We start from the raw sequence: 14,930 nt of genomic DNA, 5'->3' as shown, positions 1-14,930 counted from the left end.
CTTGTTGTTTCCTGTTCCTCAGGTGACCCCTGAAGGTCCAGTGCAGCTAGCACTTTGGGAAGAAGAGATTGAAACTCCTCTGGTTTGAAAAGGCGTGAGGAGGGTTCTGGCACAGTAGTGCTCTCTATTTCTTCATCTGAGAGGAATTCACCCTCCTCCCGTTCTTCCCCATAAGACTCCTCCGATAGAGCTTCATATGGGAGCCTCTCACCCCCCCGGAAATCACTGGCTGAGGAACCCCTGGGAGCCTTAGAATGCCCCCTGGATCTCTTGGGAGATGGGGATCTGGAGGAGGAAGCATGGCTAGGGGACCTTGGTCTCTTGTGGGTGGCTGCCATAACTGCTGCGCCCACAGTTTGTTTTATGGAGTCTAAAAATTCTGCAAACAAAGAGGGTCCCATGGTGGGTACGTTACCAGAGCCCCTCTGGGGCTGGTAGGTCTGCGGAGCTTCCTGAGTTGGCTGGTCACTGAAGGCGCTGGGGTCTCCCGCCTGGAGATTGGCATCCATCGTCCCCCGCCACTGGAGGCTGTCGGCCTGCAGGCCCGCTTCCTTTCGCGCCTTTTTGTGGCGCTCAAAATGGCCGTCGTGGCCGGAATGCAGCTCTGAGGAGGCCTCCTCCGCTGCAGAAAAAGACCAGCGCCGCTTCCTTTCGTCTTTTCTTCTGCCCCTACAGGGCACGTTGCCGGCAGCCGAGGCAAGCCCCAAGGTCATGCCGGCTCCGGGAAGCGGCCTTTCGGCCCCGCGCGATGCGTCGGGCGCCGAGTCGTCATCTAAAAAGGGATCTCTCCCCCGACATGCCATCTGGCCTCTATTCGCGCCGCGGCTTGCGTTTCGCTCGCGGTTTCCGCGGCACCGCTCCTTTCTCCGAAGGAAAATGGAAAAGGGGGGGGGGGGAGGAGTAGCGAAAAGAAGAAGAGCTGGTGAGTGAGCAAAAGGCTGCAGTATTTAGACGAAGGGTAAAGTAGAATAATTAGATTAGGATAGGAAGGAGAAGAAAAGATCTGAGGAAAGTTTTTTTTTTTTTTTTTAAGAAATTAGTCTCTCTACAAGAAAAGAATAGGAGCCTATTCTAAACACTTGCTCTCCCTGTTGAGGCAGGAACAGAACTGAAGGGTGGTTCCCACAGCCACAGGAAGGGGAAGATCTTTTAGATTCCTGCCTCCCTGATTGGACGGTGGGAAAACACCCAAGATGTCCTCCGCCTCTTAGGGAGAACTGTTATTTGCCCTAGGAAATGAGAAACTCTGGAACAACTTCTATGATGTTGAGTTACACAGAACTATTAATCAGATGCTGTGGTTTGAATTACAGGGAAAATAAAGACTGAAGCCAATGACTTGTATCTCCAATCCTTATCTGAGAACCAATACAACAAAATTATAATAATTATAAACACCCTCAATTTACCTAGCTTGAGTTACCATATGTATCACTTGCTGCAATCGATCAGGTGTTTGGCTCTTCAGAAACTTGCTATTTGCAGACCGGCAACTTGGTCTTCTTTAGCCAACAGGGACACTAGAATGCCACAGGATCTCTCCCCCTCCCCCAATTTCCTTGGATGGGATCTGGAATTTCAGAATGCAGCAGCCAAGCTAGGACCTCTCTTGCCCAAATAGGAATCTCAACATCCTTGGACACAGACCTCCGGCAGTTATTTCCACTGGCCCAGACTCAAACTAATTCCTTTCTACCTTGGTTGGCTGTTGATATCGCCTGTGTGGTTTAGAGAATATTTCAATTCCCACCAAAGTTTTCTCAAGGCTTAAACAGGCTGTTGTTCTCCTCCTCCCTCCCCAGCTGCTCTCACTGTTCTGTCCTTTCTGGAGCATTTTTAGTTTTCCATGAGGCCATTTGGGAGGGTTCCCCCCATTAACTTAAAAAAAAAGGGGTATTTGTCTGCAGCCCTAGAGTCTTCTAAGCATGCCGTGCAGTGATTAGAGTGTCAAACTAGGGTCTGTGAAATCCAGGTTCAAATCCCCAATTCTGCCACAGAAGCTTGCTGGGGGACCACAGGCCACAACGATCAGTCTAACCTACCTCACTAGATTGTTGTGAAGACTAAGGGGAAATTTTTAAGTATGTGGTATGTGCAAAACTTGGTATCACCTGGGTGGTTAAGAGATGCTTTTGGTTTTGAAATACTCCCGGATCTTCTCCACACCCTGTGCATGCAAACTGCCATTCTCAAGCCACCACGAGAACAAGCTCTAAGGCAAAGCTATGTCCAAGTTCCATCCCCACCAGCTTGGCTTTCAGGACACTAAAGGCCTCTAACCCTGTCTGGTTGAAGTTCATAACTGCTATTCTAAAAGCACAAAAGGGGCTAATATCTTGGGAACTGGGAGGAAAGGAAGAGGGTAATAGTGTATTTTCAAAATGTTAACAAGCTGCTTTGAGGACTTCATGACCAAAAAGTGGGGAAGTGATCAAAGAAAATACATTTCTAGTGTGGCAAGTATTGCAGCCAGGTGTGAAATTTATCTTGGGAGTTCTCACTCCACAATACAATCTTAATGGCACCACCTTCCTGCTCATTTCCTCTCTTCACTTTCCCCATCTCAAAATGAACTCCTTCAACACTTTGCCCAATGTGCACCCAGCTGACAGACATGTGGGAAGATGCACCTGTGTCATCGGGTACATGTGCCTCAGTGCAACTTTCCTCTAGAATAGGGGTGGCCAACTGTAGCTCTCCAGATGTTTTTTGCCTACAACTCCCATCAGCCCCAGCCAGCATGGCCAATGGCTGGGGCTGATGGGAGTTGTAGGCAAAAAACATCTGGAGAGCCTCCGTTGGCCACCCCGGCTTTAGAAGATATTAGAATTATACTAAACTTATAACACACTTGAAAGCATGGGCTGGAAACTGGCTGTCAGAGAAGATATTTGGAGCATTTCTTCTGGAGAACCACTTATTCTGCAGTGGTAAGCTATTGCCATGTAATGTTTCAGCCACAATCAGGGTGGGTCAGTTTTGGAAGAATTAAAAGCATGGAAATAGGGAGGCTGTACCACTGATTGTTGTATCTTGCTCCCCTCACCTGACAGGAAGCATTAAAAGATACTTATGCAGTTTCCTCCCATTGTGCCCTCCCTTCTTGGGAGCCAGTACACAATTAGCAAAATCTGGATTTCACCTTGAAACCTAGCAGTCCCTCCATCATCCTGAAATGCAGGGTGGGGGAAATTGCTAGTTACCTTACTGAAGGTAGCACAGACTTTGTGAGTTTTGTACTATTGCAGAGCTGGCACCTGATCCTCGACCCTCAGTCTTCCTTAAAAGGATGAAAGTCTCATGGAACTGACCTTTGAATACACCAGACTTAGAATAAACAGGACTGCTTTAAAGAAATTCCTTCACTCAGTATTTGATCGCTGTGCTCTTCACCAGAAGAAATAGCTGAAGGCTAAAAGAATTAAACACACTTGAATATCAAACAGCATTATTGACAACATTTTAATTAAGTTAATCTTCATACGTTAAAAAAAACATATTTACAGGTACTGGTTTCACAAATGCAATTGTAAAGACCAAGTACAATCTAAGTAGAAAAATATTTATAATTTAAATATGTATTAGTAAACATTTGCGATTTTAGGCATAATCCACAGATTTTTCCCACCCATGTCAGTACAGAACTGGAGCTAAAGTGGCACAGAACACTGCATGCATCAAAGAATTCCTGTTTCTAAACATCAATAGATTAATTTGGTCAACTAGAACAGATTTCAAAACAGTCCCACAGCTCAGTTTTCACACTAAGTACTATTTGTTGTAATGTCTTCAGGAAGATAATATGCTTCTCCTCCTCAGATATATTCCATACAGATCCTTGTTTTAGTTAGATCTTAATGCAACTATAGTTATTAAATGAACAAAGACCTGTTCCACTGCTATTTTCATTCTGTTCAGTATCAGTCAGATTTCACATTCTATTTTAAAATTCTTCTACAAAAATTGTCCAGTGACAGGCGATGCTGAAATCCATCCATTTACCTACAGAACTCAATGATACCAAGACAATGCTAAGAACATGCTTAGAATGATGTGACTCTGCTTAGAACTGTGCTGCAAATGACTGAATTAATCTGTCCCCTCAAGGAAAGCAAACAAAATACAAACTACTCTAAGACATTCAAGTCGCCTGTGGTATCTTGCTAAGCAAACATATGACTCATGATTATGAAACTCATTTAACAATGTTACATTGCTAACAGAATATATCTGTCACCGAGTTTCAAAAAACTGAAATTGTGGATCAAAGTCTTGAGCAAAGTTTCTTTTACACGCAGCTTCGTCCAGAATTGCAGTAAGCACACAACTTGGTAGTTGATAATCTTTTCAAAATTACAAAGCATCAACTTATTTCTTATTCAAAGATATGCATAACAGGTATTTAAGTACCATCTTTTCATGTTAACAATGAAAGGAGCATACAAAAAAATTGGTTGTATAAGGAATGGTATTTCAAGTAATAAAACGTTCTTCCAAACCAAGACCTAACACTAGCTGCCTCAAACTAAGTAGATTATTCTGGACCCAGAATAATAACTCTTCATTTTTGGAATGGCACTGAAAGTAACAGAGTCCAAGTAAACCTGAATTCTATCAAAGTAGTTATTATCATTAGTGTTCCGTACACTTGCTCTGTTGGAAGAGTAGTTCCAGCATGACAAGACTCCTTGGATCTTGACCCTTTGGAGTATCTTCCATTGAATACGATATCCCATTGAATTCCACAATCATGCATAGCGCCTTCATTTTACAGAGGTATGCAACTTCTCTCCAAGTTTAATTTAAAAATCTAATTTACAGATTTTTTAAAAAAATAGGTAAAAGAATAAATATTTCCAGCTTGGAAGAAGTGCGCAACTGCTGTTTCGGATATTCAGGCCCAATCACTGTTGCATAAATACGTAGCTCTGCATTATTTCTCCACAAAGGCTGCTGCTGCCATGGGTGACCGCATGTTCCCTCTTGCTGAAGCCGTGAATTCCTCTATTTCAGCATTCAGCTTGTTGATCACCCATTCCAAAGCTTCACGGCCCTGAAAATCACACAAGTGCTTTATTAAGGAAACCAAGAAAAATCAAGGGAGTGAAGGGCTTGCGGAGGATGAAAAGACTGAAACATTCATGTTGCATTTTTTGGCAAATTCAACAACTGTGAGGAGGTAAGAACTTCATCCGATCCACAGCCACAAGGTTTTTAAAAAATCACCATACTGGCCTGCTGGCACTGTAGCTCCACAAATTCAACACTTCAGTGTCAGCTTGTTAGGTGCTCTACCAGACATAGAAGATATGGAGTGAATACCGATGACAGGTTATCAAGATGACAGGTTAACAAGTTAGCAAAGACGTGTGAAATAGGTAATAGGGCTGTATTATAACAAAATGATTCAAGAAGGGGCTTTTACTAAAGGGAAGTGAATTATACCAGTGTGTGTAATACGTGTTACCTATGTTATTCTACTGTGATTTGTTTTTATACTTATGTAATACCATTTTCTGCACCGTTTAACACATGTCTAACATGCTATACTTTGTTTCAGAATACTGGCATCCAAGTCCTATTACAGTGCTTCGTAAATGTCTCATCTACTGACAGTACTAGCTTAGACTGTCTGATCCACATTGAGACAGTGAGAAAATTCGGCTATTAAAATCAAGTTGATCAGCACTGAGCAGAATTAAGATTGGCATCCTCCCTCAAGAAGGCTTTAGACTTCTGATTCCTGAAAAGGAACCACCCACAACACACAACAAACTGTTTTGAAAACTAAACGAAGCTCGAGTTCAGGAGCACCTTGAAGATGGACAAAGTTTTATTCAAGGTTTCATGTGCATGCATGATTCTGCAGATACTAGTGAAACAAGACTTCCTCAACCATTACAGATAGGTGTGGGGGAAGGGGGTTAGTTGCCAGGAAGGTCATGGGCATGAACCTGCCCACAACCCTAAACTTGTGGCTAGAATCACCTGGGTTCATGAGCTGAGGTCCATGTGATCTCACCTCAATGACTGTTCATCTGCTTTTTGGAGATATGTTCATCTCATGGTGGGACATCTTGGCAATGTTCGTTGCAGACAAGCTGGCACTAATATATTACTATTGTCAAAGCAACAAGGGCGGGGGGGGGGTGGACTTCTGCAGCCCTGGTAACACCAATAGTGGCCCTCCAAACCTTGGTAGGCAGCACTGGCCACCAACAGGAGAACTCTCAATCTGCTCTACGGGAGCACAATGATATATACCCCCAGCTTGTACACAGCTGTTGTTTTCTGTCACATGTTAAGAAGCAAAGACAAAGAGGGAAAGGAACTAGCTACAATTTCCCCAAACAGCACTTTCCTGAGGGTACCTGCTTTGGGGGAGGCTGTAACTTGTCCCCCCCCGGCTAAATCCAATCCTAACCTAACTTGAAGGGCAGGTAAAGGAGAATTAGCTGGAGACTTGCTGTGAGTTTGGCAACTCTAGCCCACTAGGGTGGGTGGGTGGGAATGCCATGTTCTGCCACATCACAAACCTCACAAAATGAATCGGTTTGGTAAACGGGAAGGTCTGTGAAGGATGATGGGTTGTGTGGCCCCAACGGCCATGACCCAAAACGAGCCTCCATTTCCTGATTCGTGCCCATCCCTAGGCAAAAGGCAAAAGTAACTGGGTGATCATAGCTGAGACTGGATTAAAGTGATTGGATATATCATATACAGTATAGATTCTGGCAGATAGGATGCGTTCAGCAAGACTATGACAGAAGAGAAATGTGAACGGGAGCCCTTCAGATTCACAGTTAGCCATGCAACTACACCAGCTGAGTATTAAATGGTAGGTCCAAGTGCTCATCTTCTCACCAAGTGAAGTCAAAAAGCATACTGTCATTGTGCACCAGAAAGCCAGATGGCTATACGTACCTTTTTAGCATTAGAAGATATAGTGTTTGCCATTAGTCCTTCTAGGTAACTGCTGACACTGACCCCCTTCACACAGATTGTTGCCTCTTGAGTCAAAATGGTTCTGAGAGAGAAAGAGAGAGGACAGCGGTTTACTTGGTTTTGCCAACTCTTTTCACAAATGATAATAGGAAGCTACTTTCTCTGTTAGCACAGTTTCACTACAGCAGCTACTTATCTAGAAAGGAGACTGAATACTGAACTAGATTCCCCTGTACGTTTGTTTTAGAACTAGAATACAGAAACGGCCAACCCTGGAGCTTCTCTTTTATTCATAGTCTCTGATCCACTCTTGGCAAAGGAAGTGGTCAGGAGTGAGCATGAAAACAAGAGTTTCAGTCGGGAGGCCACCCCTGCACATTGTTTAGGAGCTTTCCAAGAGGAAAAACTAGTTTCATACTGCAGCATATTCTACTATAAAGCTTGGCATGAGATTGACACACTTTTACACACACAAGTCAACCTGGAGAGGCAAATACTTATGCTAGGGCATATGAAGAGGAAGTGAGATAACAAAGAAGAAATTTGTTTTAGACTCCTAGAGTGAAAGAACATATTATGCCCAAAGGGATGATTACGCTCTGCTCTACAGTAATGCTACAGAGGGACTTCAAGCAGCAGTTTTGTTGTTCATATTCAAAGTGATAAGTATGGGAATACTTTGTATTATGTTTCCTAGTTACATTTTGCACAGCTTTCAATGCTTACAGCACATTTGGCATTTCCCTTCACTCCTTCCTATGGTTCTGGTGAAAGCTACCAAGTCACACCGATTCGTGAAATGACTGTGCCTGCATTTAAACATTTAAGTGGAAGATGGGTATGGGTACCCCCACTTCTTCAAGAAAAGGAATACATGAAATAGGGGAACAGGGAAGTCCAAGTTCTACCCAAGCAAGAAAGAATCTATTTTGTGCATGCTACAGTACACAGCCAGTCTTCAAGGCCCAGGTGAGAATTTTATCTCTAGTTTACAGAGCAAGACAGGATGCAGCAGTGATATATAGAACAGGCAGGCCGGACTATGGACTGATTCTATGAAACAGCCATGATCATACACTAGACAGATGCAAGGTTTCTGTACACTCCTTTTTGTAGTATTGTCAACCAGGGCTTTTTTGTAGAGAAAGCCCAGCAGGAACTTATTTGCATATTAGGCCACATCCCCTGATTCCAAGCCAGCTGGAACTGTGTTCCTGCTCCAAAAAAGCCCTGCTGTCAACTAAGATACTTCTGTGACTGCTGGGTATCCAAGAGGCACACAAAACCCATCATCAGTAAAAACAAAACCCAACAAACAGGGTCAGCACAGACAGTAACGTAAGCAGCCAGCAATCTTGACAGCCCAGGCTAAAACTGACTGGAAGCAGGGTAGAAAGATTTCTTATGTTTTACTTTACTGCAGTCCGAACTCTCTGCTCACAACCTGAGTTCATTCCTGGTGGAAGCTGGGTTCAGGTAGTCGTCTCAAGGTTGACTCATCCTTCCAAGGTTGGTAAAATGAGTAAATGAGTACTCAGCTTGCTGGGGGGAAAGTGTGGATGACGGGGGAAGGCAATGGCAAACCACCACGTAAAAAGTCTGTCGTGATGCGACATCACCCCAGAGTTGGAAACGACTGGTGCTTGCACAGGGGACTACCTTTACCTTTTTTTAAAGAACATGAAATAAATTCAAATACTTACTTTTCTGGCTCTTGAGGATGTGGTTTATAAATTAGCCTCTCATCCACTGACACCAGATTTGTAAATGAAATCTGTAAAGATTTTTTTTTAACAAAAACACTATTATCTTTCTATCAAAAAGTGAAATTTAAGAAAAAATGTATTGCATTTCATGAGCTGAGACCACTAAAGCAGGGGTACAGTGTAGTGTTTAACTGAGATGAGTTCCCTCTGTAGACACTGCACTTTCTTAAGATTCTGGCACATTCTTTCGGTTCTAGTTTGCCTCCACCAAGGGAGCTCAGAGTGCCAGATTCACAAAAGACTGCATGCTGACACTGCACAGAGCAAGCTAATTAGCACAATCAGCACAAAAAGCTTCCAAAGTAGCACACTGTTTATGCCACAAGAAAGAAAGTCTCCCATTCAGACAGCTACTGAATTTGAGATGGCAACACAGCTCCAAGGCATATGCTTTCTTCACATGCTGAAATTAAAAGCTACAAAATTCTCGAAGGGTTAATTTCATTTGGTTTTTTTGAACAGGTAAATTAAACTGTAAACAAATTTTATCAGCTCTTTCAATACTTACATTAGTAGACTTGAGCTCCATTACTTTTGTCATTGGATCAACTACAGAGTGTTCTTCTACATATGTTTTTGTTCTACAGGCACCAATAAGCTAAAAAAGGAACATCAGATGTTACGTACTGTAGAATGACTGTAAATATAACAGGCTAATTCTAGCATTAGCTTCTGGCATTATTGCCAGACTACGCCATATGAATGGCTCTGTAGATTCCATGATTAAAAATTTCAACATGTGCAACTAGTCACAGCTGACTGCAACTGATCAGATGGATAATGACAGGCATCTCTCCCCCCGGCCCCCCAATCCTATTCAGGATCCTTTCTGCAACTGAAAATGCTGACAAGGCCAAATCGTTGAACTGTTTGATTAGCCATCAGTTATTTCTGCACAATCCTCTTCCCTGTTACTGACTGGTTATTAGTTACAGATTTCTGGATAGCCTACGGTTCAACCTGCTGTCATATCCCTATGATCCAAAGAAGTATGAATAACTCACTACTAAACTATTGTTCTGCTTTAACCTTCTTGAGAATGTTTGGTGTAGTGGTTGCATGCGGACTCTAATGTGGGAGAACTGGGTTTGATTCCCCACTCCTTCACTTGCAGCTGCTGGAATGGCCTTGGGTCAGCCATAGCTCTGGCAGAGGTTGTCCTTGAAAGGGCAGCTGCTGTGAGAGTCCTCTCAGCCCCACCCACCTCACAGGGTGTCTGTTGTGGGGGAGGAAGATAAAGGCGATTGTGAGCCGCTCTGAGATTCGGTGTGGAGGGCAGGATATAAATCCAGTATCTTCTTCATCTTAGAAAAGCCAGAGAAAGCCCAATCAGCTCATGATAACAGGTACAAAACCTGCCTGAGCCCCATCACTCATTTCAAACAAGGTGAGATATACACTTCATTATGTTACATTTATTAAAACCAAGGCGACATACATCTAATTTAAAAGAAAGTTGCTTAGATTGCTGTTTTGAGTCTTAATAGAACACTTACCGATCTTACAATTGATGGCATTCCCCATTCTGTACTGAGCAATCTGTGGCTATGTAACTTTCCACTGGGATCTACATGCCTGTCTAGGACATCAACTCCAACCACGCTGGGGTTCATGGGATTTGGATATTTCTGCATTGCAGCAGTGGTGACTGTTTCCCAGGGATGACTGTCAAGAAGAAGCAAATGAACACTAAATTACTACTTGGCAATTAATTATATGGAGCAGAAGCCAAGTTTGGCATAATCTTTGATTCAACAAAGAACCTGATCAAATTGATTCAATTTTTAAGAGGTTAGCCTAGGACCGAAAGACCCATGTTCAAATTCCCACTTGACAATGATGCTAACTGGGCAACCTTGGGTCAGCTGCTGTCTTAAAATGCTTCACTTAACTTCAACTGTCCCACATTCACAACAGGAAAACAAGAAGTCTAACTGGCCCTCATCAAATGCAGCTCAAAAAAGACAAATGCTAAGGAAGTGAGATATGTATGCGAAACACACGCAGCGGAATGTGTTTTGTGTGGACAGCTAAAGGACCTGACAACTGATCAGGTAAGCACAGGGCCATATATAGAGAAAATTATTTGGCTACCAAGCTAACTGTGGCTCTTCAGCCTTCAAAAAACCTACTTTGGGGAAATCAAACACTGCTGAGTTAAGACATGAGGGTACCGGATGTCTACAGCAATTTCAGTTCCAACAATTAGAAGCTGTAGTTTTGTAATGAGGAAAAATCCAACAAAACTACAATGTGACCAAGGCTTGCAACTGCAGAATGCAAAACTCAAATTCCTTGAACATCCACTGCTAGAATGTTGCATAGATAAACATGTATGGCACAGACCTGCATATAACAGGATAGAAATAAATTTCTCACCAACTTTGACTGGGAAAAAGTGGGGACCTGCAAGAAAATCAACTATATCATTCAGGTATAAGTTAAAAAGAAGTGGAGCCAAAATACACCCTTGATGAACCCCTTTTGTTGTTTTAACTGGGCTAGACGATTGGCCATATGGGCCAAGACGAATCTTCATACTCATATCGGAATAGAGGCCTCTGGAAATCTCCACTCTCTAGAAGTCTCCCAGAATAAATTTACACGTAGGCTTCTTGCGGTTCCTCCTTCAACACCTTCGCCAATGACTAGACTGCAGTTATCCCTCCCTCATGTAAGAACTTTAGTCTATAAATTGGCTATTAATTTCTGGCTGAAGATTATTTTCCATATGACATCGGAACTGTTAATTTTGGCATATGGGGAAATGAAGGATAGATTGTGGCGCAGTTTTATTTTGGAAATAGTGGCTAAGCTTGGGTTTTCAGTTGATTCCCTGGGCTCCCTTGGGTTTGATATTGCTAAATCCTTGGTTAAGCAAAGGTTGATAGACCAATCTATCCAAGCCGATAGGGGAATTATAGGCAAACTGAAAACTTCTGTGATTTATAGCCAGCTGCCCTTGTCGCTTCTGTTACTTCCCCCATATTTTGTAAATTTGACAAACTTTAAGCCCCGGAAAGCCTTCACGAGGGCTCGCTTTGATTTACTGCCAATACTCGCCAATGAAGGCCGGTTTAGGCAGATTCCTTTTCAGGAAAGAGTTTGTACTTGTGACCTAATATCCATTGAGGACCTCTATCACTCCCTATTTTATTGTCCTGATTTTTAAGATTGAACGGAACAGGTTTCTGTATCATATTTTATCTTCTCTTTTTGGTAAGAAATCAGGAGAAACTAGTCTTCTTGCTGTCTGACAGAGATAGACATATTACCCTCCAAGTTGCAAGATTCATGACTGGCATTATGGAAAAGAAAATGAAGACTGTACCACACTAATTGCTCATTATTATTATTCTGAGTAGCTTACTAGTGTGGTACCGGTTAAATTTTTTCTGATGTTTTAAATTTTATATCTGGTTTTTAAAATTGAGTTTTATTGTATCTTATTGTATTAAGGCATGAGGTATTCTGTTTTTGTTTTCTGGGTTTTTTTCTCTTCTTGTTTCTTTTGTTTTATTGCTGAATCTGGTTTGATGCTATGGCACTATGTGTTAATGCAATAAATTGAATTGTATGGCACAGACCAAAACAAAAAGGCAGGTTCTTAATTGCTTGTGAAGGAGGAAGCTTAGGCTTTTTTTTCTATAACACAAGTTATAAACTAGTACATTTTTCCTGAGACATCAAAGAATAAAAAGCGTATGAAAAACACAAAGCAAGTGTAGATATTAATCTCCAAGGGCATGGCTGACTACATCTACATAGTAACAGAATATCAGGAGAAATAATTATTTCCCAAGACACTTGCTTAGCTTGAGACATATGAGAAATATGATGTTTAGTCAGTGATACCTCTGATTTGCACTCTTAAGAAATAAGCCTCAGATTGTACTTGTAAAAACATGGAGGAGGACAGAGATCAAACAAATAAGAAAAAAGTAACCAGAAACAGCAATGTGTGTCTTTTGTTTTTAGTCCCCTCTTAACAAGTGCCATGCATATTTTGCTCTTATACAACTTCTTTCACATGTATACCTCCCTAAATATTCTTTATTTGAATAGATGGGAAGGAATGTTACCCATCAACTTTGGTGATACAGAAGTGACTCAACATTCAGTTCCCTACCCACCCAATTCCTATTTCTATCTGTCAGAGTGAGCTCTAACTTATAAAAGCTTATACCCTGGAAAATTTAGTTGGTCTTTAACGTGCTACTGGCTTGATTTTTAGTTCCACCCAATTTACAATTCTCACAGCTGGTAATGGAAATTTACAGAGAGAGAACACAGCTTGGATCAGTCAGCAGGGGTCACCTAGGAAAACAAAACAGAAGCCCAGTGGCATCTTAATGGCTAGCAATTTCAATATGAGCTTTTGCAAGTCACTCATTTTCCCTCAGGAAGCCAAGTACTGAGAAATAACTGGATGGGTAGCATGCATGTACGTACTAGGTAACCTCATCCAAGGTCATTAGATCCATTCAGGCACCTATCTTTTTGCTAAGTATGAGGAAAAAAAGCTTATTTAGTTGTTTTTTTTTAATCCCAGCCTTCCTCCAAGCACTTCAAAGAACACACGGCCTCTTTCTCCTTTTGTCCTCACAAGCATCTTGTAAAATAGTTTAATTGGCCCAAGGTCACCCCACAGCTCTGAGACATCAAGTGAACAGCAGGTTATAAAATCCAATCTCTTCTACTACTACTCTGACTGGCAGTAGTTCTTCGGTTTCTCAGGCAGAGGGCCTTCACATTACTTAGAACCACAGAACCATAAGAGTTGGAAGGCACCTCCAGGGCCACCTAGTCCAACCCCAAGCACAATACAGGAAATTCACAACTACCTCCCCGCCCCACACACCCAGTGACCCATGCGCCATACCTTATCTATTCAACTCATTGCAATTTTATCCACCTATTTCATACATTCCTATCCTCTCCCTTACTCCAAGAAACTAAAGGTGGCAAAGATCATTTACTCTTCCCCCCACCCCATTTTATCTTCACAATGGCCTTTTGAAGCAGGTCAGGCTGACAGAGAGAGAGAGACCCCCCAAAGTCACCTTCGTAGAACGGGAATTCAAGCTCTTGTCCTAGTCTGACACGATGATCACGGGATTTTTTTTTAAAAAAAACCGTTTTTCTAAAAGGTCCTTTCTAAGCTACCTTGGGGGAGAAGGGAGGGGAGCACGCCGAGCAGGAAAAGACATCTCCACACTGCGCAACATTAATACTACTACATAGGGCCTTTTTTTGTAGCAGGAACACCTTTGCCTATTAGGCCACACACCCTTGATGCAGCCAATCCTCCAAAAGCTTACAGGGCTCTTAGTCCAGGACCTACTGCAAATGAGCCTCTGAACTCGGGATTCCTTAGTCCAGCTCCTCACTCGAACCAGAGGGGCACCAGGATCATCCCCCCACAAGGCCCTGCAAGTCCACGGGTGAGGCAAAGGCTGATGCCCACCAAGGGAACCGCTTGGCAGAGAAGGGATGTCCAGGAGGCACAACCAACAGCACCCTGGAGGGAAATGGCCTCTCCGCTGCGGCAGGAGAGATGCTCCCGGGCGGGAGTTGGAATAGAACGGAGGACCCCGCCCTTTTTCCCTCACAGCCTCCCCGGCTCTCCTCTCCCCCCTTACTCAAAGGTGTGCTCGGAGGTCCAAATCTTCATCTTGGATCGCGGAAGAAGGCAACGACGCTGGCCCGGCTCTTCCTGCTCCCCTCCTCTCCCCCGCCGGTGACCTTCCCGCCCTCCTAGCGGCCTCCTCCGAGAAGCTCCGAGCGAAAAAGGAATTGAGGAGCCGACGGAGGAAAGTCGAGCCGGAGATGGGCTTTTTTCCGTCAGTGCGCCTGCGCAGCGGGCAAGAGGGCTGACCGGAGAAGATGGAGTGGGCGGGTTTAAGCGCCTGGGCGGAATCGTTTATAGGCCGCGCCCGATTCGGCCCGGGTGACGTCAGAACGACTTCCAACGGCAGTCTTTCTCTCTCTCCATCCCTCCGCCCCCAAAGAGCGGCGCGTGCTCGGGCCGCAGTAGATGCGCATGCGGCACGCTAATGCTTTTTTAGTGGATAGATCCCAGTGGGCAGCCGTGTTGGTGTGAAGCGGTTGAACAAAGCAGGAGCCAAGTGCGCCTTTAAGACCTAGCAAATTCTGAATAAGACTTGGTTGGTCTTAAGGGTGCACTTGACTCGTGCTTTGTTTAGCCTTGTTTAGTGG

General features: G+C 43.4%; 1 protein-coding gene across 1 annotated transcript; it reads right to left on the bottom strand.

Moving 5' to 3' along the window:
• Positions 1-3,448: 3,448 nt before the first annotated feature.
• Positions 3,449-14,632, bottom strand: PRELID3B (PRELI domain containing 3B). Its single transcript, XM_060230719.1, has 6 exons — positions 14,354-14,632; positions 10,208-10,376; positions 9,220-9,309; positions 8,649-8,719; positions 6,925-7,027; positions 3,449-5,053 (listed from the first exon to the last, which is right to left on the bottom strand). The coding sequence occupies exons 1-6, from the start codon at positions 14,383-14,385 to the stop codon at positions 4,934-4,936; spliced, it is 585 nt and encodes a 194-aa protein (XP_060086702.1). The 5' UTR covers positions 14,386-14,632; the 3' UTR covers positions 3,449-4,933.
• Positions 14,633-14,930: the final 298 nt, after the last annotated feature.

The sequence above is a fragment of the Heteronotia binoei genome, chromosome 2, assembly GCF_032191835.1.
Source record: "Heteronotia binoei isolate CCM8104 ecotype False Entrance Well chromosome 2, APGP_CSIRO_Hbin_v1, whole genome shotgun sequence".
NCBI lineage: Eukaryota > Metazoa > Chordata > Lepidosauria > Squamata > Gekkonidae > Heteronotia > Heteronotia binoei.
This window is presented reverse-complemented; position numbering and strand designations above follow the sequence as displayed.